Source organism: Castor canadensis, chromosome 10 (assembly GCF_047511655.1).
Source record: "Castor canadensis chromosome 10, mCasCan1.hap1v2, whole genome shotgun sequence".
NCBI lineage: Eukaryota > Metazoa > Chordata > Mammalia > Rodentia > Castoridae > Castor > Castor canadensis.
Genome location: NC_133395.1, coordinates 1,068,442 through 1,095,973, shown reverse-complemented (window position 1 = coordinate 1,095,973; position 27,532 = coordinate 1,068,442). Strand labels below are relative to the sequence as shown.

General features: G+C 49.8%; 1 protein-coding gene across 8 annotated transcripts in view; it reads left to right on the top strand.

Annotated features, from left to right (window-relative positions):
* Nucleotides 1-27,532, top strand: part of Atp11a (ATPase phospholipid transporting 11A) — a 130,238-nt gene that overhangs the window by 85,498 nt on the left and 17,208 nt on the right. For all 8 annotated transcript variants that reach the window (XR_012436125.1, XM_074042963.1, XM_074042962.1 and 5 more), the window contains exons 10-24: nucleotides 43-124; nucleotides 1,323-1,473; nucleotides 2,418-2,615; nucleotides 6,740-6,913; nucleotides 8,170-8,342; nucleotides 9,698-9,769; nucleotides 10,751-10,824; nucleotides 15,638-15,741; nucleotides 20,090-20,271; nucleotides 21,857-22,108; nucleotides 23,433-23,607; nucleotides 25,450-25,552; nucleotides 25,742-25,887; nucleotides 26,410-26,469; nucleotides 26,911-27,038. Coding sequence is in view for 7 of the 8 variants with exons in the window: in XM_074042963.1 (XP_073899064.1) it covers nucleotides 43-124; nucleotides 1,323-1,473; nucleotides 2,418-2,615; nucleotides 6,740-6,913; nucleotides 8,170-8,342; nucleotides 9,698-9,769; nucleotides 10,751-10,824; nucleotides 15,638-15,741; nucleotides 20,090-20,271; nucleotides 21,857-22,108; nucleotides 23,433-23,607; nucleotides 25,450-25,552; nucleotides 25,742-25,887; nucleotides 26,410-26,469; nucleotides 26,911-27,038 (2,074 nt within the window). In the remaining variant the exon portion in view is untranslated. The remainder of the gene's footprint in view (nucleotides 1-42; nucleotides 125-1,322; nucleotides 1,474-2,417; nucleotides 2,616-6,739; nucleotides 6,914-8,169; nucleotides 8,343-9,697; nucleotides 9,770-10,750; nucleotides 10,825-15,637; nucleotides 15,742-20,089; nucleotides 20,272-21,856; nucleotides 22,109-23,432; nucleotides 23,608-25,449; nucleotides 25,553-25,741; nucleotides 25,888-26,409; nucleotides 26,470-26,910; nucleotides 27,039-27,532) is intronic.

The window sequence follows — 27,532 nt, the reverse complement described above, 5'->3', positions numbered from 1 at the left end:
AAGATGTGTCTGTGCCATCCTCACGCTCTCTTCTCCTTCCAGGTGTAGCAATCTACACAGGCATGGAGACTAAGATGGCCCTGAACTATCAGTCGAAGTCCCAGAAGCGGTCTGCTGTGGAAAAGTAAGGCTCCTACCCGGTTACTGACTTACAGGCATCGCTATAAACAGGGCACTGTTCCTCCTGGGTCACTCCCTTCCTCCAGGGTCTAGAGACCCACTGTCACACTGACTACAGATAATTCAGGTGGACTTTGTTTTACTGGCATGGTAAATAGCCATGTGCCTCCTTATCTTACTGTTAATACCCAGTGGCCAGCAGACACGTGGCCTCTCAGCCACTGTCCAAGGTCCTGGTTCCTAGGTCTTTCACAGACACCCCACTACAAATACATGCAGTCGCTTTCATGGGGTCCCTTTTGAGGGTACTGGTGATTGAACTCAGGGCCTAGGCAAGCACTGTACCACTTCAGCCCCAAATGGGGTCACTTTATCCCAGGAGCCTTGTGGAAGCCAGCACTTCCTGCTTTGGTTTTACTGAGAACCTTAGTAGAACAGGTGGTCTCTTCGCTAAATAGTAAATCCTTATGACAGCATGTTAGGGTGATGGCTGGGTCTGTAAGAAATGTAGCCGGGGGGTGATCTTCTTTGGCCCTTGTTAAAGTTTATCCTTGCTTGAGGTGGATAGCCGAGTGGTTTCCACACTGCCAAGTGGAGCTGTGTGCTAGTCACTGACCACCTAGGAGGCTTGGCCTGTCTGTGGTGGACTTGCCTGTGCACTTAGACTTGGTGTCACTGGGCCTCTGTGGCCTGTGTCTCCATCAGGTGTAAAGGTGGAGACTGGCTTTTCATGAATTTTGCATCCAGACCTCTGCATATGACAGATGGATTCAGGAGCAGACAGTAGAAAGCAGAACTGCTTCCCAAATCTGCAACACCTGGGTTAAGGATTGGATTCTTCCACCCATGGGCGTCCCACCCAGGGTACTCACTTTGCTGTCCCCTGTCCTCCAGGAGGTAGTCACTCATTTTGGACTTACTTTTTCAGGCTGCATGGTAGAAGAAGTTGGCTAGGTGTTCTTTTAAGTGGTAGAGTTCCAGACGCACGGAAAGGTTGTCACTAACTAGTATGGCTTTTCACAGCTTCTCTCCTGCTGGTGAACCATCCCTCTGTGACTCTGTCCTCCCAGCCCCTCCCACTGCGTGAGGCCAGGTGCCACCTGCCTTTACTGCTCATCACCGAGCGAAGTCCTGAGTCTGCGTGGAAGGGCAGGCATTTGCTCAGGGAGTAGCTCCTGATAGTCACCTCCCTCTGTGTCCAGGTCGATGAACACATTCCTCATCGTGTACCTTTGCATCCTGATCAGCAAGGCCTTGATAAACACCGTCCTGAAGTATGTGTGGCAGAGCGAGCCTTTCCGAGACGAGCCCTGGTATAACCAGAAAACCGAGTCAGAGAGACAGAGGAATCTGGTAGGAAAACCCACTCTCTTACATGATCTGAGGTGACCGGTAGGCCGCTGTTACAAAAAAAAATGGCACCAGAAAACAGTGATGGTGAATTTGCTGCAGGGCTAATGCTTCACACACTCACTGATCCTTACAAGTGACCGCAGAGGCCCCTGTTCCTGCTGGCCTTGTGTCTGAGAATGTACAAGCCTGGGATGCTTTGGTGCCTGTAGGAAATACAGAAGAGCTGTGACTGAAATTCTTCTGTTGTCTGTAAAACCCAGCACGGTGTCCTCTGTTTACAGGGTGCTTAGTGAATAGTTACTAGTGACTGGCACAAAAGGTGCATATGTGAACAAAAGGGCCTGTGCAAGCCCAGCCTGTGGGTAACTGAGGGCAGTGCAAGGCCATTGCTACCCAGTCAGTCCTGTGCACCGAGGGCAAAGCAGAGCCATGTGCAAGCCCAGTCCTACAGCAGTGGGGGCAGAGCAAGGCTGTATGCTACCCAGACCCATGTCCCAAGAATTTGCTTTTTGAGTCAGCCTGCCCCTCCCTAAAACCTAACAGCCTAATATGGCTTCAAACACAGGAATACGACTATACAGAAAAGTCATTTTTACCAGGCTTTTTTATTTTGGGTATCTTACTGGTTCTTTCTTAGCAGGTTTGATAATTTGTCAGTCACAGAGGGAGGTCATGAGTACTCAGAAGTGACGGTCTCTTTGGACCCTAGTCAGCCTGGCTTCCTGCCTGGGTAGTGCGGCTATTTTATTATGCTCACCCCTCTGACAGTGCAGCCATGCAGCTCAGCTCTTGATCTGGGGTAGGGCAAGACAGGCTAGTGCCTGCACCACCCCCCAGATAATCCTCACCCTGGGATTTTGAAATCCTTGTGTTCCCATGCCCAAGTCTGATGCTTTCAGAACTTGCCGTGCGATCTGCGGCTTGCTAATGCAGTCCGCTCTCAGTTTCTCAGGGCCTTCACGGACTTCCTGGCTTTCATGGTCCTCTTCAACTATATCATCCCTGTGTCCATGTATGTCACCGTGGAGATGCAGAAGTTCCTGGGTTCTTACTTTATCACCTGGGATGAAGACATGTTTGATGAGGAGACAGGGGAAGGGCCCCTGGTCAACACCTCGGACCTAAATGAGGAGCTGGGACAGGTTGGTGTCTCCCGAAGCATCTTCCATAATTGATTAGTCCTGCGCTGGTGCAGGCTTCTGGGTCCCCTGGTTACTGCTGCTCAGGTGAGTCATCCAGAGATCAGATGACACCTTTTCCATTGTAACGCATGTGTTTAAATACACCTGTAACCAGGAAGGACAGCAGCAGGGTTGGTTTTGGACTTTATTTGCATAACAGTTGGCGATGGTAGCATATGTCAAGTTCATTGCATTAGCTGACTTGTATAGCTCACCCCTGGACTTTCTTACTCGTTTTGGGCCTTACCGTTGTGAGTGACAGGTCGCTGAGGATCCACGTGTCACCTTTCCCCTGTGCCTGCCCTCCTTTTTCTATGCAATATTTAATCCTCACAGCGAGCTAGGTTTCTTCCCTGTAAAGACAGGCAAATAGAGACTTGAGAGAGTTTCCGTGACGTGGCATGTTGCAAAGAGTTCAGGACACCCGTTCAAACGCCAGTCCTCAGTGACAGCCTCAGCTTGGGCAGACAACCTCGTCTCTACACCTCAGGTTTCATGCCTGTGCAGTGGGGACCTGGCCAGACCGTGGTGCTGATGACATGAGATAGTGGATGGGAGGCGCCCACCACAGATGAGGGTTGCTGCTGCTGCCACCTGTACCCCACCTATAGCTGCAGGGTCCCCAGAGTGTGAGAGCAGGGCTGATGTGCATCCACACCTGCCACCACGCAGACACTCAGTGTTGCTCACAGGACAACGGAGCCACAGAAAAGCCGGTCCTTTCTATCTTACATGGCCTCAAGGGTGGTCCTAGGCCACCCTAGTCTGACCCCTTCCCAGCCTTTATGTTGTAAAAGGCCATTTGGTAAGTGTTGCTTCATTACTCTTTAAAAAGGATCCTCATCTGTCACCCAATACCAATCTGGAACTGGCTGGGTAGACTCTCACACACGGCAGCCATGACCTCTAGAGAAGAAGCATGTTACCAAAAGCAAAGACTTTGTCTTTTGGCAGGTCTGACTTTGATGTGTTCCCCATCCCTCAGGATGGGCTGTTTCAGGCAGTAGTGCCAGGAGAGGGCTGAGGTGCACAGGACTGAGGCGTTTTACCTCACAGTGCCTGGTCTGTTTTGTGTATTCCTGAGAAGTTCACTGGGAGCACTGCTTGGTGCCACAGATTGCCTGTCCCCTACCTGGAGTTCATTGTGATAAGATGTGATCTGTGCTGCTCTCCCGAGCAAAGCCAGGGTGCAGCCAGAGACAGAGTTGTCAGAGTCAGGGGAAGTGGGGCCCACTGAGGTCAGGTCTGATGGGCAAGCCCACAAAGCAAGGATTCCACTTGACTGCCCGTATGTAGCAAGTAAGATAGTTCTGCCTATGAAACAGGAGCCTCCCCGCCACCACGTGTCTGTGTCCACAGCAGCAACGACCACCTTCCACAGGGATTGTGCCCCACACAGCTGGTGTGTTTTCCTATGTAATCCTGTCGAGCTCTGTGAGGTGGGTACCACCGCTTCCATTTCCCAAAGGAGAAACTGAGGCTTGAAAGCTTTGCTGTGCTGCCTCCGAGTTCAGGTCCCTGTGTGCGGTCTTGCTGCAGGCTGTGGAGCAAACCTCTGTTCTGAGCACTGAAGGTGATTGCAGCGTTGATCAGCACTTGACTTGTGTTGACTACTACACTCAAGAAAGAAAAAGAGCACTGGCCCGTGTCCCTGACTGTCATAGATGCAAACGTCCTCAGCGAAACACTAGCACAGAAATCCAACTGTCCACTGAAAAGGTCACTTGCCTTAATCAGTGGGATTTATCCATGGGATGCCAGATGGGTCAGCATATACAAATCAGTAGCCATGACACAGCCCATCAGCGGAAGGAAGGACAAAAACCATTTGACCGTGTTCTGTGCAGAGATGGCATTTGACACAAGCCAGCCTCCTTCCATCCTTCCCTAACAAATTAGATGTGGAAGGAATGTCCCCTAGCACAGTACAGGCCACATGAGGCAGGCCCACAGCCAAAGGTTCATAAGTGTGGAGGAATACTGGAAGCATTTCCTCTGAGATCAGAGGACGCCTGGTCTCAGAACTGCTGCTCAGCACGGCCCTGGAAGCCCCAGCAGAGCAACTGGGCAGGAGAAAGAAATAAAGGATATCCCAACAGGGAGGCAGGGCATAACCTGTCCCTGTAGATGTCACCTGTAGGAAACCCTAAAGCCTTCACCAAAGTCTGTTAGAACCAGTAACAAGATTCAGTGTAGATGAAGGATGTGAAGTCAGTCACATTTCTAAACAATCACAAACTCTCTGAAAAATAAATCAGAGACTCCCACAGGCAGGTCTGGTCATACCAGAACAGTGTCCCTGGCGAACAGAACCAGTTCCATTAGCATCCAGCATTTTTTGTCTTTGTTTCCAGGTTTGTAAAACTGGGGTGATAACACTGTCGATGTGAGGATTAATGAGGTAAAAATGCCCAGTGTGTGCCTCATGCTGAAAGTTCGATATGTGTGTATGATAATTACGTTTTTATTGTCATTAATTGTCATGGTCATAGTCTCTAGAAATAGGCTGCCTACTTGGCTGTGCCTAAGCAGGTTGATAAACCAAGCTTAACGTTAATTTTGTTCTTATCCACTTATCCTTTTAAAAATGGCTTTAGACTAGCTAGCATTTGTTGCCCTTAATGCAGAGAAACTAAAGCAGATACCTTAAAAGCAACTGAGGCCAATAGGAAAAGGGGACCAGGAACTAGAGAAAAGGTTAGATCAAAAAGAATTAACCTAGAAGGTAACACACACGCACAGGAAATCAATGAGAGTCAATGCCCTGTATAGCTATCCTTATCTCAACCAGCAAAACCCCTTGTTCCTTCCTATTATTGCTTATACTCTCTCTACAACAAAATTAGAAATAAGGGCAAAATAGTTTCTGCTGGGTATTGAGGGGGGGAGCGGGAGGGGGTGGAGTGGGTGGTAAGGGAGGGGGTGGGGGCAAGGGGGAGAAATAAACCAAGCCTTGTATGCACATATGAATAATAAAAGAAAAATGAAAAAAAAAAAAACATAAAATTCACAGAAAAAAAAAATAAAAATAAAAATGGCTTTAGGATGTAATAATTCTTCATCCTAAATTACCTCAAGTCTTGTGTAAAAAGGCAGTGCAGGGATTTGTCAAGCCTTCCTTTGCTGACCCAGGGGAAGTCTGGTAGCTGCTTGTCCTGCAGGAGCCTGGGTGTCTGGAAGTATGGGCATCTGAGATGTCCTGTGATTGCTGATGCTCACACTGACACCAGTTGAGGAGCTGTTCACTGGACCTTGAGGTCCTGCAGGGCTCTCAGGGATGTGGCCAAAGCCCCTGGCCCCTGGCTGTGTGATGTGGAAGAGGTTCCACTGGGCTGGCATTCAAACAGCATTGCTGTGACCTTATGGTTTATTTGTTGCAGCCATACACACAGTGGTGGGGCACTTTCTGCTGTGGCTCTGTGGGAACACGTTCCTGGAAGACCCAGTAGAGCACATGGGTGGGTCCTCTCTGGCCCCGTGTGCTTCCTTCCAGCTCCCCACACAGCTCGCCTTCCATCCCTGGAGCTGTGTGCCCGTCACCCAGCCGCATCCACCTCCGGCTGGTGGCGTGGCCCAGACACGCTTCCCATCAGCTCTTCATTCTGAAATGCAACCTGCATGTTGCCTGAACTTAGGGTTTAAGCTGGATGCACCTTTCCCACTCCTCAGTTTGCTCTCTGAAGTGTGTGTTGTCCTTTCTCCCATCTGGGTCCCGTGTCCTAAACCTCGTGGTCTTGTGAGCCTTGACTGCCAGGCCTTAGAGAGAACATTCTAACACTCTATCCCAGCTTTTTATTGTTCAGTGAGGTTCAGGATTTCCCATTGCCCTGCTCTTCCCAAACGCAGGGAACTTGGCTTCCTGGAGGGAAGGCCACATTCGTCTCTGTTGTGCACCCGTCACCAACGTGAGGAAAGCAGGGCCTCCTCTCTTCCTCCAGTGACCCCTGTCTGGTGGCAAGGGTAGCAGTGGACACCCACCCTTGGCATGGTGTGTGTTGGGGGAAGTCCATGTCCCAGTAGAATCCTAACGGGTGCTGGTGAGAGGCTGAGTGTGCAGAGCCTCACTGCGTGTGCTGGGCCCACAGGTAGAGTACATCTTCACGGACAAGACGGGCACCCTCACAGAGAACAACATGGCCTTCAAGGAGTGCTGCATCGAGGGCCATGTCCACGTGCCGCACGTCATCTGCAACGGGCAGGTCCTCCCCGACGCCTCCGGCATCGACATGATCGACTCTTCCCCAGGCGTCAGTGGGCGGGTAGGTCACGCTCCCCGTCAGGGCACAGACGTGCCACAGTGTTGGATGAGAATGTGTGTGTGCTCTCCCCCTCCCCAAAAGTGTCCTCTTTCATTCCGGGTGTCTGGGAAAGATAGGAATCCCCTATGGGACAGACATGAGGTCTCAGAGGCCACCATGTCCCCTTGGGACAGCGATTCCCACACTAGAATTGACTTAGACACCGGACAGGCAGGGCTGGCCATGTGTGGAGAGCAATCTGTGCAGACACAGTACACGTGCACGCACATATAGATATACGCGTGCATACAGGCACATAGCTGTGCTCCCATCCCCTACCCTAAGTGGCCCTAGATCTGTGGCCCTAGACCTCAGCATCTATGCAGGGCTCTAACCCTTGCGCTGGTTGTCTGGACACTTTGTTATCAAACATGTCTTGACTGCAGAGCCCTGCTGGGGTCCACCAAGAACTGGAGGTGACCTGTTTGGTGGGTTGTGTGGTCACCCCCTCACAACCAGGACACTGCGTCTCTCTTACGTGAGCACAGTTGGTGTCGGTGCAGCAGCTGCCATTTTATCACAAAGAGGAGAGAGGAGCAGTCCTTTGACCTACCCTGGTATATCCACACCCTCCACTCACCCCAGCTCCCACCATGCACACTGGGTGTCAGGCGAGCTCTTCCTCTGCTGCCAGGCTACACGCAGGCTCCCAGGAATCTCCAGGCCCCTGGACTGCAGCATGGAGGAAGCCATGCCTGATGGTTGACCCTGAGTACATCCCTTCTTCCTAATACGAATTCCCGCAGTTGCAATGTGGGGATAACGGCTCCTGCTTAGAAGGTCGTGTTGACGTTGACTTTTAGGTGCAGGTGCACAGCAGGTGCTTCAGTCCTGTGGGGTGTGGTGCTCATTGCTGTTAGGAGAGCATGGCACCAGGTTAGGAATAACAATGTCAGCATGTTTGTTAATGTCAGTGTGGATCACATGTGTGACTCAGTCTCCCCCACCGTGACCTCCCAAACACCAAGCATTTGCTTGCCCTTCCTAAGTGCACTCAGCTGTGCCTCTTTTCCTGAGTTGAGCCTATTCCTCTAGTCTCCATCGCCCATTAAACTCACGTGGTTACCCGGAAGCCTGGAGGATGGAGCCAGCCATGCATGGACTCTGTTGTGACCATCAGGACACTAAAGACCGTGCCCCTCCTGACTGTGCTCTTATCTGTGTTCCTCCCATCCCAGCAGACACACTGTAGGTTTTTCTTGCTTGCTTTTTAACAGGAGAGGGAGGAGCTGTTTTTCCGGGCTCTCTGCCTCTGCCACACCGTCCAAGTGAAAGACGATGATCAAATGGACCATGGGGATGGCCCTGGGAAATCGCCAGACTCAGGGAAGTCCTGTGTGTACATCTCGTCCTCACCAGATGAGGTGGCGCTGGTTGAAGGCGTGCAGAGGTGGGTAGGGTGCGTTGGACCTGGGTTTCAAAGAGCAGGTGGTGTGCTCAGTATCCCATTCCTTCTGGAAAGTCCAGCCCCTTGCCCTCTGTGCTCGTGGGGCTGAGTCCTCCGACTCAATTGACCAGTGAGAAGCAGCACAAGTTCTCTCTCTTTTTTTCTTTTCTTTTCTGGCACTACTGGGGTTTGAACTCAGGCTTTGCACTTGCTAGACAGATGCTCTACTGCTTAAACCACACCCCAGCCATTTTTTCCTCTGGTTATTCTAGAGATAGGGTCTCACTTTTTGCCCAGGGCAGCCTGGACCAAAGTTCTGTTTCGAACTTCCTGCAGTAGCTGGGACAACAGATGTGGCCACTGTGCCCAGCTCTTGTTGCTCTCTTTTTGGGTGGTTTCCTCCCTGCCATCTGCAGTGAGCTCCAGGCCATCCCAGGTGGCCCCAGCCCTCTCTTTCAGGCCTCCTCCCTATCCGAGATCATCAAGCAGTATCAGCGTTCCCAGAGTCACCTGAACTGGAGAGGGAGAGCTGGCTGGGTGTCTGCTGTTCACTGCCTTTTCTCCGTGTTCTATGGTGCTAACAGTGCTTTTGTGTCCAGCGTGGGGGTCTTTTCATCGGGGGACTTGCTACCTCGCAAGACCTGGAATTTTAAACAAACCCTTGGAAAGATACTTTAAATGTTGTGGACAGTGGCACAATTTCAAGTCAGGGACATTCTTAGACTCTCCTGGCTTAGGATTCTCACAAAGCACTCAACACCTGACATCCCCTCTTCCCTGCCAGTGACAACCAGACACTGCCGTAGGGCTGACAGAGTGACACACAGAGCGCTTTGCACCTCTCACCCTTTACGGCGACGTTTGATTCCAGCTACCCTGCTGCTTGTCCCCTGTGTGGCTTGAGGAGTGGCACAGCCCTGTGAAGGATGTCACCTCGGGCCTCATTCAGTGCACATGCAAGGAGCCCAGGCAGGATGGAGACAGAAAAAGTTAGGACAGGCTGTTCCATCTTCCCCTCTGGCCCATGGTTTTTGCTTCCAAGGGCCAATCTCACTGGGGTGAGCTACTTGGGAAGCCCAGGTAAATAGTTCGTGAGACCCTATCTTTAAAAATAACTGGAGCAAAATGGACTTGAGGTGTGGTGGAACACCTGCCTAGCCAGTGCAAGTCCACAAGGTCAAACCCCAGTACCACCAAAAGAAAAAAGAAAAAATTAGTCTCCTGACTTCATACTGTAGTTTATAACCTCTGTTTTCTTCAAAAAATAGAAAGCCTTTCCTCCGTGTAACACAGATACCCTGTGGAGGAATGGTGTCCAAATTTGAGATTAAGCCCTGGCTTTCCTTTTCCTGTTGCAGGCTTGGCTTCACGTTCCTGAGGCTAAAAGATAACTACATGGAGATCCTGAACAGGGACAATGACCTTGAGAGGTGAGGAGAGCAGTGACCGATCCTCTGCCTTCTTCCTAGTGCCCACCCAAGGACATCATGGAACCTTCTAGACACCTAGACCATGCAGCGAGGGGGCAGAGGGCTGATGTGTCACAGGACCGACACCACCTGAATGCCTTGGAGGCATAAATGGGCGTGCAGCGGAAAGAGTTTCTCGGGTTAAATCAGGGTCTCCTGTAGCGTGTAGAATATTCTGGCCTCCCGAGGCCCCCTGGCTGTCTCCATAGGGGAGGAAGTGAGTGACCATCCCCACCTATGGCACCAAGTGCCAGGTCGTGGAGCATAGGAACCTCTGCAAGTAGTTTGCACAGGAGCGTTTGAATGACTGACTTGGATTTGGGGGCCGCTCAATGTTGAATTTCTTCTTCCTGAGACAAATGACATTCCTCGAGTTCTGAGTAAGGCAGTTGGGGATCACATCTCCTTACAACTGAGCAGTTGTGGAACAGTTAAAGACCACAAAGTGTAGTATTGATGACATCAGAAAAACTGGATTTCAAAATTTCATTCTTAAAAAAAAATCCCCAGGTGAGTAGGAAAGGGTGGGGGCTCCTGGCCATCCACTGCTGCCACTTCTTCCCTGCAGAACTGGGCCTCTTGGGGCTCAGGACCCCTGTAGTATGCTGACTGACTGGCTTGTTGCTGCTGGCTTTGGCTGGGAGGTCTCAGCACTGCTGAGGACCTAGTGTGGGCAGCCTCGACCCCCAAGACCCCAGCTGGTCTCAAGCCCAAAGAGTTTTCAGAGCTAGCGGAGCTGTTTTCGACATTGCAAATGCCACACAGATGTTGTGAGTCTTGAGGGAGGGGCAGAGCCTAGCTCTCTATCACCCAGAGCACGGCGAGCTGCATGTTCTGTGAGGTCCGGAGCAGTCGGCGGGAAGCCACTGTCCTGCGCGGAGTCTCCCTCCTTGAAGCGTCCAGATCCAGAGGAGTGTTACACTTTTTACTTTTCTTTTTCAGATTTGAATTGCTGGAAGTTTTGAGTTTTGACTCTGTAAGAAGGAGAATGAGTGTGATCGTAAAATCTGTTACAGGTAGAGGCTTCTCTTTCTCTTGATTGCTGAAATTGTACGTGGAGGTGGTTTTATTCCAAAGGCTAAATTCTATCGGCCCTTAAAGGTTTAGAATTTAAGAACCGTTTATTGTTTTTATAGAAGTATAGGGACACCCTTCCATAAAATACTGTTGTGTAGAAATGAGTAGTGGGTAGACACCCGGCAAGTTCTTTGTGCATCTCTATGATGTTAAGCCAGGGCCATTGCACTGCAGTGGGCATCTCACCCTATTTATGAGGTCCATATCTGCTTACGTTATACAAAACATACTTTCTTTTTCTTTTTGGTGGTGCCGGGGTCTGAACTCAGGGCTTCAAACTTGCCAGGCAGGTGCTCTACCCTTTGAGCCATGGTTCCAGCCCCAGAACCTACTTTTAAATGACCATTTTTAAGGAACTGTTACAGGTGTCTGTAGATATTTGTATATTGATACTGAAAAGCTACATCAAGGGAGTTTTCTTGGTTGGCTGGTTGCTGTGGCAGTGGGTCTGCGTGGGAGAACAATAAACTCGGGTTTGTGCTCTAGAGTGTGAGGAGATGAGCGAGTGGGTGCGGTCAAGTCCCCCTGGCACTGTGACTCTGGCTGACCTCTGCCTGTGAGCTCCATGCTTGTTGGTGTTTGGCTCCTGGACCTCACTCAGTCCTGGGGCTGTCCCTGCTGGGTCAGCTCCTCCTGGCCTGAAGGTTCTGTAGTGTCCTCCTCAGCATCTCTGGAGGAGTCTCCCCCTTGGAACATACATGCACAGGTGGACACCGTGCCTCACATCTCACTCCCTGCCCTCAGCCTTGCCTGGCTCTCATAGGGCTTGGCTTACACAGTCCTATGGCCCTGGCCCCTCAGTCTCTTTTGGTCTTTGGCCCTTGGGCTCTTGAACCAGTATGCCCTGCAGATCTGGCTCCATTTGTCTTTTCACCTCTTGCACAGCCCCACCTGCTTCCTGGCTCTGCAGGACCCTCACTGAGGCTCTCAAATGCCTTCCTGGTTGCTGACCCCATGCCACCCCGACCGTCCACATGGGGAGCTGTCTCTCGTCCCCACACCCTCCCGGTCATTTCTCCTACCTGGTGTATCTCCCACCTGCAAGGCCCTGTTGCTCTGTGCCTTTCTGGGGCCAGCTCGGCAGCCGCCTGGTGAGGACACCATCCCCTGCTGTCTCAGGCATGCACCTCCCTGTCTGCAGGCAACTGGATGTTGTCCTCATTGGAGCTGTCCATCTGTCCTTAGCCTCTGCACTCTCCAGGAGTCTTCTCCCCACAGCACTGCCCACTGCTGAGCTCTGTGGACACTGTTGTGTTCTGTTTGCTGAACGCAATGTCAAGTGACATTTTATCAAGAGATGACAAGCCTTGTTTTTGGAGTTTCCTAAAGCTGGATAATACCAGCTCTGCTTGTCTCCTTGGAAAGGTGCCTGGCGAGCAAGCAGAGCTGCCACCCTGAACCACACACGTCCAGTGTTGGAGAGACTTCTGTCACTGCATCACATCAAGGGAGTCTCGTTGTCCACATGAAGTGAGCAGAGCCACCCTGGCATTCTGGTTGGGAACAACTGAGCCTTATTTTCCTTCGAGGACTGCTGACAACGTGGGCAGGAGTTTCCCTCGGACCTTTTAGCAGATCCAGTGAATTGCTGCCCACACACTGAGGTCTAAGTGTTGGCTAAGAGGCCTCGTCACGGTGCTGTGGCTGCCTGCCATTTGTCTGTGCCAGCTCCCACTGAGTCTCAGAGCGTCACCCCTCAGCAGATGCTCGTGAGGAGCAGAGCCTCCTCAACTGCGTGAGACTTGAACTAAAGTCGTAGGGCGTCAGCCATTGAATGCTGCTCGGGGAATAAGGTTTCACCACCCAAACCACGCAGCCAGCAGGAAGGGTGGTAGAGAATAGCCCAGGGGCTCTGACACCAGCTGGAGGACGGGAGGCTGTCCACTAACCCTGCTGGGACTTGTCCTGCAACTTGAAGACATTCAGAATTTTCCAGAATGGGAGCGTTGAAGGGTGAGAATTTAACCGATCGATTTTATCGCAGGAAACCTAGTTGAGCAGCATTGAAGGCACTGTCCCCAAGCCTGGGTGCTGACTGCTTTACCCTCCATGGAACGGCCACTGAGGTCACCATGCTTATGTAGGGGGCTTCACCCCATATCTTTGTAAACACCCTCCATTATCCAGAAAGCTCGAACTTTTGTCTGAGCTGGGCGTGATGATGGACGCCTGTAACCTCAGCTCTTGGGAGGCTGAAGCAGGAAGTCTGAGGTCAGCCTGGGCTACCCACTGAGACCCTGTCTCGAAACACGAAGCACTGAAGATGTAGTCAAATGGTCAGGTACTTGCCTAGCATGCTCCAAGCCCAGGATTGGATCCTCAGCACCTCAAAAACATAGAACTTAGGTCTGAGATGCAGTGTCCCTGTCTACAAGGACACCACTGGATTTCCTGGGGCCTCTCTGGGGAACAGTGTGCTTACGAGGAAAGCCCATCTGGAACAGCCGCTTCGTCAGTTAATTTTAATAGAAGTTTGAATATTCCATTAAACCAGCTGTTCTCTGAGTAGTAGGACATCTCAGGGGGTGGACACTACCCACACAGCCACTTGGGCCACTTCTCCAACTAAAGGGTGGGTGGACCCAGGCCTGACCACAATCAAAGGGCTGCCCACAACTTAGGAAGACTTGTCTCAGACGTCTGAACCTCTGTGCTGTGAGCTTGTATGGGCCTCACCAAGACTGAATTGAGGAAAGGACATCAGAAGTCCACGGCACTTTCTGCAGTGTCCATGCCACCCGAGGTGAAACACAGGACACACCTGACGTGGAGAAAGCGTAGTGACAGCTGTACTAAAAAGTTCCTTTGGCCTGCTCAGCTGACGCTGTTTTCCTCCCACACAACAGCCGTTACTGAGATGTCTCTGTCATGCGTGGCTTTCCACTCACTGAGCCAGCTTGTGTGGGACACAGTGAAGGCCACTGTGAGCTTTTGTCCCTGGAGTGGGTGGCCAGGCACAACCGACAGGACCGAGTTGGTGGTGGAGACCAGATCCCCACGTGTTCAGTCAACGTCACTGTGTTTGTCCTGTGACCTCACTCTTGTCCACAACCCGGAAAAGCAGGATCTAAGACTTTTCCCGGACACTGCCTGCCTCTGTTCTAGAGACCACATGCGGTCATTGAAGGTTGGTTCTGAAATCAGCCTGGATGGTGTCAGTAACCCCAGCGGCTGCCATCCATGGCGAGTGCCTGGGCACCTGTAGTAACCCTGTGGCTGGGCAGATGCTGTCTAGGGCAGGACCTGAAGCTTCCTCAGATGGCTATTTCAAGGGCTGGTTCTCCCAGCCTTTGTTCAGCCACCGGCTCCACCCTGGCACTCACAGCACCACATTGCCCTGTACTGACCCTTCTAGCCTTGGTTGATATCAGCCTTGGCTGTGACCTCTGCAAGGAAGTGTTGCGTCTGTGTTTCAGAGGCCTTCCCTGTTTGTGCACTTCGGGAGTTAGTTCTTCCCGGGAGTCAGAAATAAAAGGTGGGCTCCTGACATACCCCTGAGTCATGGACCTTGGCCCAGTCATCAGCCCAGGAGTGTCCCTCTCCCTCACCCCAGCCTGGGAGGTGATCAGTTCACCTGCTGACCTCTGGATTTGATCCCTGTTTACGTCTAAGGGCTGTCAGCATTAGGGACTAAGGAGCCATCTCCACCAGGGACCTGGGCCTCCAAGCCTCCTGGGAACTTCACACCAACCATGGTGTGCCCTTCCCCAGCCCTACGTCCATTGTGTGTGGCATTTCCATGGCTGCCCCATAAAGACACTGCCCAGCAGGGAGCTGCAGGGCCCCTCAGCCTGAGCAAGGCGTCGAAGAGTCGGGAGTGTGCTGCATCAGAGCTGGTGTCTCGTCTCAGCTGCTGCTTGGCCGTCTGCCAGCGTCTTCCTGACTTGTCAGAGAGAGAAGGCTTCATCTTGAACACTGAGAAGCATGTGTGCACAAGGCCGATGGACATGAGATGGAGATGTGGGGAAAGATCCACAAGCGGTGTTCTCCTGACTCTTGCTAAGACAAAGGATGCCTGTGCCGTGTCAGGACACACTCTGAAAGGGATTTCGTGTCCACTTAGTGGCCCTCCTCCTGGTCAGCCATGCGCCCTTTGTTTTATCACATCTCCCCTAGCTTATTCTTCATTTGTGTCTTTCCTGGAGAGAAGAGGGAGGCTGATACCCAGGGGCTAACTTCCATTCTTGACCCCCAACTTTCTCTCAGAGCTCTAGGTTTTAGGAATAAAATGAAGCTTTGGGATATTCTGAAGAATTAATTGTTACTGATCTTCATTTGTTAACTGATCCATTCAAATCTCCCTTAAAATGGTCTCAGGACCACTGCCCCTAGTTTTTGTCTTTTAATATCAATTTGAAGCTGGGCACAGTCACTCACAGCTGTAATCCTTGCTACTTGGGAGGCAGAGATGGGGAGGATTGTGGTTCAAAGCCATCCGAGGCAAAAAGTTTACAAGTTACTATCTCAGCCAATAAGAACTTGGTATGGTGGTGCTCACCTGTCATCCCAACCGCATGGAAAGCATAAGTGGGAAGATCGCAGTCCAGACCAGCACCAGCATGGATCCGAGACCCTATCTGAAAAGTCACTAAAGCAGAAAAGGACTGGGGTTGTTCCTCATGCAGTAAAGCACCTGCCTAACAAGCACCTAGCCCTAAACTCAACCCCCGTTCCAAAAAAAAGCCACTGAAAAATAATCTAGTCTTCCCCGTATTGTGGTTAAATCCAGCATTGTCTGTTCTCATTTTTCAGGGGAAATTTACCTGTTTTGCAAAGGAGCAGACTCTTCCATATTTCCCAGGGTGATCGAAGGCAAAGTGGACCAGATCCGATCCAGAGTGGAGCGCAACGCGGTGGTGAGCTGCTGACTGTGCTCCATTGATCCCTCTCCCTCTACGCACATGGGTTTCAGATGTCTCCTTCGACTCTGGGGCTTTCTGACGTTGCCGGTGGCCTCGGCTTCCTGTTGGGAGGCTGCTGGGTTCACAGCACAGTCAGAGACAGGTCTCCAGAGAGGCGATTGCTCCCTCGTAGCACGTCCTCCCAGGGCCAGGGGCCAGGGGGTACACAGGACCTCGATGCCCTGGGATGAGGCGGCATTCCACTCCTGCTTCTGTATATACTCTTTTCGTTTGTTTGCTTGCTTGTTTTGGCGGTACTGGGGCTTGAACTCAGGGCCTCATGCTTACTAGGCAGGCACTCCGCCACTTGAGCCACTCCATCAGCCCCACTCCCATTTCTGAACGCTTCATGCTAACGTGAACATGTCTTCCCTACAGCACCATTTACACCACCTCAAAAGAGCGCCGTTAATGGCATTGCACAGCTTGGGTTGGGTCTCATCAAACTTAGTAGGGCGACATTCTTGAAATCCTGCTGGTAGCTGCATTCTCACCTGGGCACATGGAGGATTTTGCCTTCTCCTTCCCAGTGTTCCCCGGGACACTGGAACCTTGGTTGTAGTTGGCAAGCAGACTGACACTGGTTATACTTCCATTTGTTCTGCACGTTCTCCCTTACTTATCTGAAAGAGAAATGTTTTTGGGAGAGTAGAAGTTTACATTGTGTTTCTTATGATGATTTTAAAGTCTTTCGTTTTTTTAGAGAGCGTGTTATTAACGTATAAGTGACATACTTACAGGACTATAAAGAGTGTAAAAGTACGTTCAAGGGTGGGAAAGTGGGGCAGGACGGGGAAATGACCCAAACAGTGTATGCACATGTGAATAAATGAATAATTAAAAGAAAAAAAGGAGGTACAAGTGGATGCCTGAAAGCATTGCCCCTGGAGTTTGCCTTCCTTAAGTCCCCCAATCCCCACCATAAAAAACAGCTGTTTGCTGCCACCTCCTAGCGTTTTGTATCAATAGAATCACAAAATCACAGAATCTTCATATAACTATTTGAGATTCGGTCAGGTGCTGCATGTACCAATAGTTCCTTCCTGGTTTTGCTGAGTCCATTGTGTGAGTGGATCACTGCATCTCATTTACTCACTCGTTAATGCACATTTGGAATTTTTCCACCCTGAGATTGAGCAAAGCTCCATGAACCGTCTAGAGCGTGCATCTCGGTTTGAGTGGATATTCCCTTTTCTCTTGGGAACCTGATGTCACTGTTCTTGCTCCTCTGTACACACCATGTCTTCTCTTTCCTGCTGCTTTTAAGATCTTTGGTCGTGTTGTGCCTTGATGTCTGATGTCCGTGTTTCTTCTGCTCAGGGATCTTACACACCTTGCACCTGTAGGTCTTTATCGGGGTTGAGAATTTTTAATGGTTATTCTACTATTATTTTTTCTGCCCCTCCCCCCTCGACAGCAATTCCAATCACCCATTGGTCACATTTTTTCTTACGTGGTATCTAATCTGCCATAGTCCTGCCTGGGTGCCCTTCCTTTTGGACACTGGAGTTTTCATGTCTGGAAGTTCCACCAGGTTTTTTTTTTGTCCCCAGCTTCTCCTTAGCTTGGGTCATGAGTGATGCAATCGAGGTGGCTGTCTACACTGGGTCACCCGCAGCTGATGGGCTCATCTCCTGGTCTGGGGTGAGGGCTTGGCCTCTGCATGCTGGATACTGCCAGGAACTTTGGCTTGCTGGGTGCTGGGTTGCTTGGTGTTCCTGTAACTCTTGGGTTTCATTCTGGGATGCAGCCGAGTTTCTCAGAGATAGTCTGCTCCATCAGGCACGGCCTGTATGCTCTGTTGGTGCTCTGCGAGGCCCCTCTGCTCCTTCCAATGGCTGGTGCCTGGCCTTCCAGTGCTTCTTCACCCGTGCATGCTCCTCTGTTCCCTGCTTGCACATCTCAGTGCTGAAATCACAATGTATGATCCTTCAACTGTGTTCTTTTTTTTTGGTGGAGGGGGAAAGCACTGGGGTTTGAACTCAGGGTCTCACACTTGCTAAGCAGGTGCTTTTACTGCTTAAACCACTCTGTCGTCCTTTTTTTAGTGTGTGTGTGTGAGAAGAGTTTTTTCGAGATAGGATTTTGTAAACTATTTGCCTGGGCTGGCTTCGAACCAAGATCTTCCTCATCTCTGCTTCCTGAGTAGCTGGGATTACAGGCAGGCGTAAGCTGTGAGTGCCCGGCTCCAACTTTATCTTATTTTGCAGTAGTTTGGTTATTCTGAGTGCCTTGAAATTCTATATGACTTTTTGGATAAGTTTTCTGTTCCTACAGAGGATGCCATTTGGGTTCTGATAGAAATTCCATTGAATCTATAGATTGCTTTGAGTAGCATTGTTGTCTACAAAATATGTCTCCAATCCATGAACACACACACCTTTCCTTATGTAATCTCTTTCAGTAAACTTTTGTAGTTTTCAGTCTGTGAGTCTTTTTCATCCTTGATTAAATTTATTTCCAAGTATTTTTTTTTTTGGTACTATTGCGAATGGAATTGTTTACTTAATTTCCTTTTCAAGTTGTGTCTTGGGGCTTTATGAAACGTAATTGGCGTTTGTGTGTCAACTTTGCACCTGCATCATTGCTGGATTCATTTGTTTGCATTGATGGTTCCTGTGTGGCGAGGTATCCATTCTTAATGGTTTCCCAGCTATAGGATCATGTCTTCTGCAGATAGTCTTTAGAAAGTTGTCCTTTCTACCCAGGGTGCCTTTCCCCCATTTTTTATTGTTTAATTGCTCTGACCAGACCTTCCAAGACTGGGTTGAACAGAAGTGGCAAGAGCAGGCTTCCTTGTCTTGTTCCCGATCTTGGGGGAAAGCTCTCTGTCTTCCTCCATTGAGTGTGACGGTATAGCGGCGTGTTGTCCATGTACAATTTTTCTGGTGTTGAGGAGGCTCCTTCTGATCCCAGCTTGTCATGAGGGCACTGGATCTGTTCAGACATCAATTCAGATGATCTCACGGATTTTTCCCTTCAACCAGTGGATGACTGGTTTTTATCCACTGAGTCACCCTTGCATTCCAGATAAGTCCCAGTTGGTCACAGTGTGTCATTCTTTCAATGTCTGTTGGGTTCAGTTTTGCAGGAGAGGATCTTGCATCCTTGCTCTAGAGGATTTTGTGCTGTGATCTCCTCACAGGGCAGTGTGACTGCCTGATTGTTTGCACACTGGCATTACTTGGTGTACACCATGCAAAACGTCAGCAGTTCTGAGCAGGAGGAATGGAGAAAGGACTTCCACCCACACGCCCACAAGTGGAAGTCCCCAATCTCCTTTAAAAACAAGCACTTCTTATTTCTGAAAGCCTCCGCTTACCACCCCCACAACCCCACGCTCTGGGCAGCTCTGGATTATTACCCTCAGAGAACCATTTTCTTGCCATGTGGTTTTTCTAGCTTGGGAACACAGCCAGCTAGCTCACCTCATGGGCCTTCCTCCCTCTGGCTCTTGAGAGACATCAACCCAAGTGGTGCTTGTGTCCTTCAGCTAAATTTGGAGGACAAGTTTGGCAGTCTGAGCAGCGAAGAGAAGTCTGAGGCATTCCCCCCAAGACTTGCAGCACGTTTCAAGATGAAATGGGAAATCTTTTTAGAAATCTTAAAAACCAGTTTCACCCAGGTTTTGCTGGCTTATTTAGGAGGCTTGGGTTCTTGCACTGTTGAGTGTCTAGCTGGGGATGGAGGAACAGGGGAAGAGAAGGGAGCAGCAGCACAGAACCTGTTATTCATAAATTCTCAGTAATATGGATAAATAACCCTGCAGTCTTCCCTCAGTGACCACAAAATAAGATCAAACTACTTTGCAGAGCTCCCCCAAAATAACATGTTTACTCTAGAAATAACCAATTGATATTTACCATAAAATTGCAAAGTATTGTTGGGTGTGGTGGTTAACACTTGTAATCCCAGCAGTCAGAAGTCTAAGATGGGAGAAATCTCAAGATCAAGCCCAGCCTGGGCTACATAGTGAAGCCCTGTCTCAAAGAAGTCAAACAAAACCCCACAAATTATTATGCTTTTAAAGAAGGCTTAGATTGCATGCTGCATTTGCCAAAATGAAAAAGCAAAGACTCTTCTGATGTGATGGCCTGACGTTAGTTACCTGCGGGCCTCCTGGTTTGGAAGTTTTACAATCCATATTGACGATCTGTATTTAATGTGGATTTAATTCAGTTGGGATTGCCTGACTCCTTCAGTGGTTCGTCGTTCTAATTAAGGGAGCACTGAGGAAGTGCCTGGAGGTGACATTCAGTGGACAACACGGGGTTTTCCTTACACGCTGCCTTGTACTCTACAGGAGGGGCTTCGGACCCTGTGCGTTGCCTACAAAAGGCTTATCCCGGAGGAATACGAAGGTGTCTCCAAGCTGCTGCAGTCTGCCAAAGTGGCGCTTCAAGACCGGGAGAAGAAACTAGCAGAAGCCTATGAGCACATCGAGAAGGATCTAATTCTGCTTGGTGCTACGGCCGTGGAGGACCGGTAACGCCACACGCCTGCCTGGTCTCGGTTATAGATAATGATGGGGCAGGGATGGAGGGCCTGTTGCCCAGGTGCCCAGGGCAGGGTGTCCTTCATCAGGACAGAGAGATGGAGCAGAGAAAACCCCCAGCTTATAGGATGCAGCGGGAACTTAGGGAGATTTACTGAGTGTTACCTCCTCCAAGCTTACTGGCCTTTAAGGTCCACTTTTGTCCAGAACTAAGTCCTCGTCCCTGAACCCATTTCCTTTTACAAACCCTCCTTATTTCTCCATCCCGGTGGAGTGTTGGGCAACCTGGGGAACTTGGTTGGTTTTCGTTTTGGAAACAGATGAATGCCCTGAGAAGCTGCCTTGTCTGATGAGTAAAGTGCCAGGTGGCCAGCGTGGTGCTGGTGCCACGGACCCTGCTTGTTGTGGAGAAGAGGGGTCCTCCGTAGGACAGTGCTGGCCGGGGAGCAGTCTGATTGGCCCTTGAGAGCAGTGGGGTTTAGGAAGAGGAGGCTGCTGCAGGGAGAGCCTCCAAATGGGTGTACACGTTGCTCTGGGATGGTTGACTTGGCTGAGGTTGGGACACAGAACCCTCCGTGGGTGGGATGATGTGGCTAGAGAACAGTTTTAGATGACAAGGTTTTCTTTAAAATTCTGAGTCGGTGTCTTCACAAACCTCTGCAGACCACAGATTCCTTTTCAAAAATGTCTAAAATGAGCTGGCTTTTGTCACTTCTAGAATTCTAAGCTTGTAGGGTCTTGACACTTTGAGCTAGGAAGTTCCAGAGTGTCACCAAGTCATTCCATTTAGGATTTAACCTAGAAATAAGGCACATTACCTCCCAAGCCTCTCGAAAGTTGAGACTATTATCAAAAGAGAGTGCAGGCTCCACACTTGAGGCCATTCTGCTGTGACACCAGCCCTCTGTGGATGGCGACAGCCTGACTGTCAGGACACCATTTGTCCTCAGCTCTTTTTGAATGTTTGCAAGCTTTGTGTTTTCCACACACAAGACAGGCGGTGGTGAGGTCTGACCCCATGGGGTTACATATAGCACCTGGCTTCTCTGATGCACGTTAGCTAGCTGTGGGGCACTGGCACGGTTACCAGGATTTGCTATTAGTTAGAGACAGCTGTGCTCCATTAGAATAGTTTATACCAAAAGGAAAGGTAATGAATGTTGCTGGCACCTTGTTTTCTGATCCCATTTTTCCCTGCATAAGACTTATGGATTCTTCTTACAGCTGCCTAACTGTAATGATTTGGTGAGGCTCTGGGAGGAACTTCCTAGCTCAGAGTATCAACGGTCTTGCGTAGGGAGAGCCAGCGAGGCAGGGAACTGGGGTGTGGCAATTGGAGCTCAGTCCTATGACACAGCTTCCGTCCTACTGAATGCTCCCCTGCATCTGTCTGTTGGGTTCTGCGAGTGTGAATTCCTGAGCTCAGGTTCAGGTTCTGTACAGCAAGATCAGGAATATAGCAGTACTGTGCTTCTGCATCCCCAGGGCCTGAGCTACTCTGAACGACTTCATTTCTGAAATTCTCCTTTCGCCGGCCTTCGCCAGCCCTGATTCCCGTGTCATACGCTTTCGCAGGCTCCAGGAGAAAGCCGCAGACACCATCGAGGCACTGCAGAAAGCAGGCATAAAAGTCTGGGTGCTCACTGGGGACAAGATGGAGACAGCTGCGGCCACCTGCTATGCCTGCAAGCTCTTCCGGAGGGGCACTCAGCTGCTGGAGCTGACCACCAAGAGGATCGAGGAGCAGAGCCTGCACGATGTTCTTTTTGAGCTCAGCAAGACCGTGCTTCGTTGTAGCGGGAGCCTGACAAGGGACAGCTTCTCGGGGTAGGCAGCATCTCCTTCCGTTCACAAGTCAGAGCCTTCTCAGCCTGCATGCACCTGGACTCTAATGTCAGTGGCCTCATGGTGCACATGAACACTGGGACCAGCCGGGGGCCCTCTCTCTGAAGCTACTGGGCCTGTCATCCTGCATGCATGTATGCATGGTGCAGTTTCAAAGTCAGGAGAAGGGACACAAAGGGACATAACTGTACACATTTTGACTGTGATAGTTCCCATCTGCTCCTAAGACTTAGGACCCATTGCAAATGCCTTCACAGAGAGGCCAGGGTATTAATAATGCAGGCTGTTTGTCTGACACACAGCAACATGCCCGGGAGTTAATTCCTTCCAAGAACATTCAGCATTTTTGCTGACGTGTCTTATCAGTGGCTGTCCTTGCTGGCTATTGGCACCTCCTCTGTGATTGGGTCTTCCTTGGATGGGTTCGGATTCTCGTTAATGTCGGCAAAGCAAATCAGCTCTCTCATCGTACACAAGCTTTAAATTATTCAGCGGCAGCACAAAGCTATTCCCCTGTGACTGCTCTGCCTTTTAGGGATTGGAGGCGTCTCTGTAGTGTTGAAGCCCAGCAAAGGGGAAATTTTGACCGTGTTTTAACAGCTCAGGTCGTTGGGGCAGAGACCCCAGGAGATACTAGCTGTGCTGTCAGACACACAGGCTGGCCAAGGAGGCCGGCAAGACCAAGAACAAAGGCCGACCAACATCTTGAGACTCCCGTGAGGTGGTTAAAGTCCCAGAACTCACAAATTGCATTTGCTTCATCTGAGTGAAATGAGAATGTGTCATTAAAACACAATTTTACAATGTGAGCAAAGTGCTACAAAGGTTATATTGATGAAACAAGAGATGCAGCTTTTTTTATCTTTTTGTATTGTTGTACTGTTGTGGTATTTGCCAAAGTTCTTACAATATGTCATAGTTGAATTCACCCCTCCATCATTCTCCTTTATCCCTCCTCCATCATTTCCTGGAATAGTTTGAACAGGTCTCATTTTTCCATATTCATACATGAGTGCATAATACTCCACCATATTCACCTCCTACACCTTTTCCCTATCCTTCCCCCACCCACTGGTACATACCCCCAGACTGGACCCGTTTTACCTTCCTGTTCCCTGTTTTTGAAAAGACATTCTCGTTTAAGATAGCTACGCAGAGTTTCCTGTGACATTCCACGTATATATGTAAATATGACCTTCCCAGGCCCACGAATTTGTAGCATCTCCCAACACCCAGAAGTGTGCAGGGCTCTCAAATGTATAGATTGAGTGACTAAGTGATCTTCCTGGTCTGTGTGCTCCCCCAGACTTTCGACCGATATGCACGACTATGGTTTGATCATCGACGGAGCTGCGTTGTCTTTGATCATGAAGCCTCGGGAGGATGGGAGCTCTGGCAATTACCGGGAGCTGTTCCTGGAGATCTGCCGGAACTGCAGTGCTGTTCTGTGTTGCCGTATGGCACCCTTGCAGAAGGCCCAGGTACCGCCTGCCCGCTTCCTGGCCACAGTGTGCTCGGCGTGTGAGACCTTTCCTGGGCCTCACAGCTCGATCAGGGAGGTGCCACCTTTTAGAAACAGAGTACAAAAGTGAGAGAGACTTTAACCTGGATTCTAGACCACCCTCAGGAAGTAGTGAGCGTCAAGAGTCAGTTTGGCCCTTGCTACAGATGCCCTTGCTTCCCCTGCAGGTTATACTGTCACATTGCTCTCAGCCATCTGCCCTGAAGGTGCAGGGAAGGGAGCTGGCTTTTTTTTTTTTTTTTCTGGTGTTACTGGCAGTCTACAGCTTGAGCCAAGCCTCCAGCTTTTTCGCTCTGTTTATTTTGGAGACAGGGTCTTGCTTTTGCCCAGGCTACCCTGGACCACGATCCTCCTGGTTTATGCATCCCACACCTGGGATGACAGGTGTGTGCACCACACCCAGCTTTTTTCCATCGAAACAGGATCTCATGGACCTTCCTTTGCCCAGACTAGCCTAGGACCACCATTCTCCTCATCTCAGCTTCCCGATCTCCCTCAACCACTCAGCAATCTGAGATGAGACCCAGGCCCCTGTGCCAGCTGAGGGCTGACACTCCTTGAGGACCTACCCTTGCCACCCACAGGCAGCAGTGCTTTTTGGCCTTCAGAATGTTGGACGAGTCAGGGTTTCCTAGATTCCAAACTCAAAATGCTTGTCCCAAAGCATCCAGCTGGAAATGATAGTCAGAATTTGACTCTCATCTGTCAGGCCCCAGCTGTGTCCTCCCCCACCCCCATGCTCTTGTGGGAAACACATCTAAAGTGTTCTTTTCTTTTTTAAGCACTTTGAAATGTGTCTGGAAAACATCTGCAAACGTGTCTGTAAGCCTGGAAGAGATCCACCTTCATCACAGCACGTTTTAGGTTCAGTAGGCCAGTTTACCTTGAATGTTCCCGGAAGAAATCTGTGACTTCTCAGCCTGGCCCTGCAGTTAAGGTCGAGTGCACCTTGTACAGACTGAGAACCGGGTACAAGGCACTTTGTGGCATGTGCTCTGCCAGTCTGTCATTGTCACCAAAGCCAAAGTGTCCCCAGGAGACTCAGAGAAGACAAGCTGAAACAGGAATTCATATACATCCCACTTGGGATGAAATGGCTTTATTACTACCCTCCCACTTACATGGTCAAATCCATGTAAACCTTGATTAATTACTTCCAGGATGGCAGCTAAGGATTTTCTATACTGTCTTTAGGTTGTCAACTAATTTTGAAAAGTTTTGTACAAAGTCTTTCACCCTGAAATGAGAAGGGGATCCAGTTTTCCATCTTTCTATTCTCATCCCTGTGCTGTTGCACTTGGGCACATGAATGGAGGGAAAAACTAGAAAGTAGCTGGCTACTTTCTGGGAGTCACTGGGAGTCATTCATTGCATTCATCTACTAGACTTGGTTTTTTTACATGTGACAAATCTGAAGATTAAAACAGCATTGGGAACAGTTACTTTACAAAGTATTTGCTTGATACCAAATAGCATAGAGTCACATTGCAAGTAGCTTCTCACGGATTGTGTTGTTTTCATCCCCCTCTGTGTAAATACATACATGTGACAGCCACTCTTCCCTTTTCAAATCATGTCACCATGATCATATCTTATTAACTTTTACTTTGTTTCGTATGAAAAAGTTTTTGTCCTTTGGGGAGAAAATAGACCAAGTATCATAAATTAACTTTATACGGTTTTCTTCTCTTTCCTAGACCTCCTTTATGTCTTCTTTAGTTCTGCCTCCTTAATGGTTGATTGATTAGTGATTCTCTAATGAAATACAGAAAATAAATGCTGCACTTAATTTCTTTTCCAGATTGTTAAGTTGATAAAATTTTCAAAAGAGCACCCTATCACGTTAGCCATCGGTGATGGCGCAAATGACGTCAGTATGATCCTGGAGGCCCACGTGGGCATAGGTAAGCATCACAGCTTCAGTCTGGGGTCAGCATGTCCTGGAGACCAGGTGTGTCATTTCGGCAAGACAAGGGCGGTATCATAGCACCAGAGGGCCACCAGGCCTCCAGCTGGAATTGGTGTTCACACCGGGACACTCCTGGTGATGGTTCCCCGGCCTCGTCACCCACACGTCCACTCCTTCCTTGCAGGTGTCATCGGGAAGGAAGGCCGTCAGGCTGCAAGGAATAGTGACTACGCAATACCAAAGTTCAAGCACTTGAAGAAGATGCTCCTTGTTCACGGGCATTTCTATTACATCAGGATATCTGAGCTCGTTCAGTACTTCTTTTATAAGGTAGGAAGCATTTCTCTGCTCCTCGTGTGACCTGCTTGACAGTGTAGCCTTTGTCAGGGGACTCGATGCTGCTGTGAGGGTCTTTCACCTATAAACAGAAGTGACTGTCCTGTTACCAGGAGAGGAAACCCTAGCAGTCCTGACCTTCCCATAATTTGACGTGGAACCAGAAGGAAGGTTTGGGTGTGGGGTGCCTGAGGAAGGGCAGTCTTGTCAGCTCCTCTAGCACTGCCTCTCCACGAGGCAGGCCCTTCCTTCTCGATCCGCCCTCTGCCTCCCCCGCCTCAGCTAACACTCCTCCCTGTATGTTTTCTCTGTTGGCGAGACCACAGTAGGGTCGTGCGTACATTGTAGTTACCTCTGTAATAGGAGAAGGACTTCTGAAGCCCATTACGCGCTTTCTGTAGGATGTGGGGCACATTTGTTTGAAGCAGATTACATTGACGATAGCTATGGATTCTAGGACAGGCAGTGATATCTCCCACAGAACATCACTGAGTAATGCTTGTGCTTGTCTTTCAGAATGTCTGCTTCATTTTCCCTCAGTTTTTATACCAGTTCTTCTGTGGGTTTTCACAACAGGTCAGTCCTATGTTTTAAATTAGAAGCTTGCTTGATCCTTATTGTCCTTTCCCCAGTGGGTGGCTTCTGTGGGGAGAGCAGACTTTGGGAATGTGCAGGTGAACCCTTGGAGGGAGGAGGTCAACACCTTTCATCCAGGGTGGCCAGGGCCAAGTGAATCAAGGCTGGAAGGTGGTGATCAGAACTGCAAACTTTTTATATAGCTTTTCAGTTCACAGTGGTAGAATTGAGGGATCCGAGCGGGGCCTTCTGCCAGTTGTAGTTTTAATCCTGACGGGTTTACATCATGAAGCTTTTGGAAGTTGTCCTGGTCCTTCTGTGTCTGCAGAAAGATGGCTCCCTCATGTGTTTTAGCAGCCTTCTGTGCTCATCTGTGCTTCTTGCAAATGGAAACCTAGCACTGAGTCATGTCATGGTTCAGCCTGACTCTCCTTTCTGCAGACTTTGTATGATACTGCATACCTGACTCTCTACAATATCAGCTTCACCTCCCTCCCAATCCTGCTGTACAGCCTGATGGAGCAGCACGTGGGCATCGATGTGCTCAAGAGAGACCCCACCCTGTACAGGTGCGTGCCTTGGAGAGCAGCCAGGTAGCAGTGCTGTTCCTTCCAGGAGACACCTGTGGACAAGGTTGAAAAGCCAGAAACACTTGGTACAGCTGGCAGGCTTGGATCCACATCCAGCGTGGACACAAGAAGCTATATGGCTTCTGAGGGGGCCGCACCTTGGGTCAGTCTGCCCTTCACTGTACTGCTTGGTGACTGTGGAAGAACCAGGGATGGGCTGTCTCTCCTGCTGTGACCCCATGAATTTAGGCCTAAATTATCCTATCATAAGCTCTGTTCAGAAAAGTTCACAGATTTAATTTGTGTGGTCCTTCCTCCTCAAGGCTTTTTTGTTTTTGTTTTATTTTAGTAAGAAGGAAAAGATTGTTTTCTACCATTTCAGAACTGGCTCAGGATCTTTGGTGGATGAGAGTTTCTTTTCTTTGTGACACTGAGGTTTGATCTCAGGGCCTCTCTTGTTGGGTAGGCTCTCTACCACTTGAGCCATGCCCCCA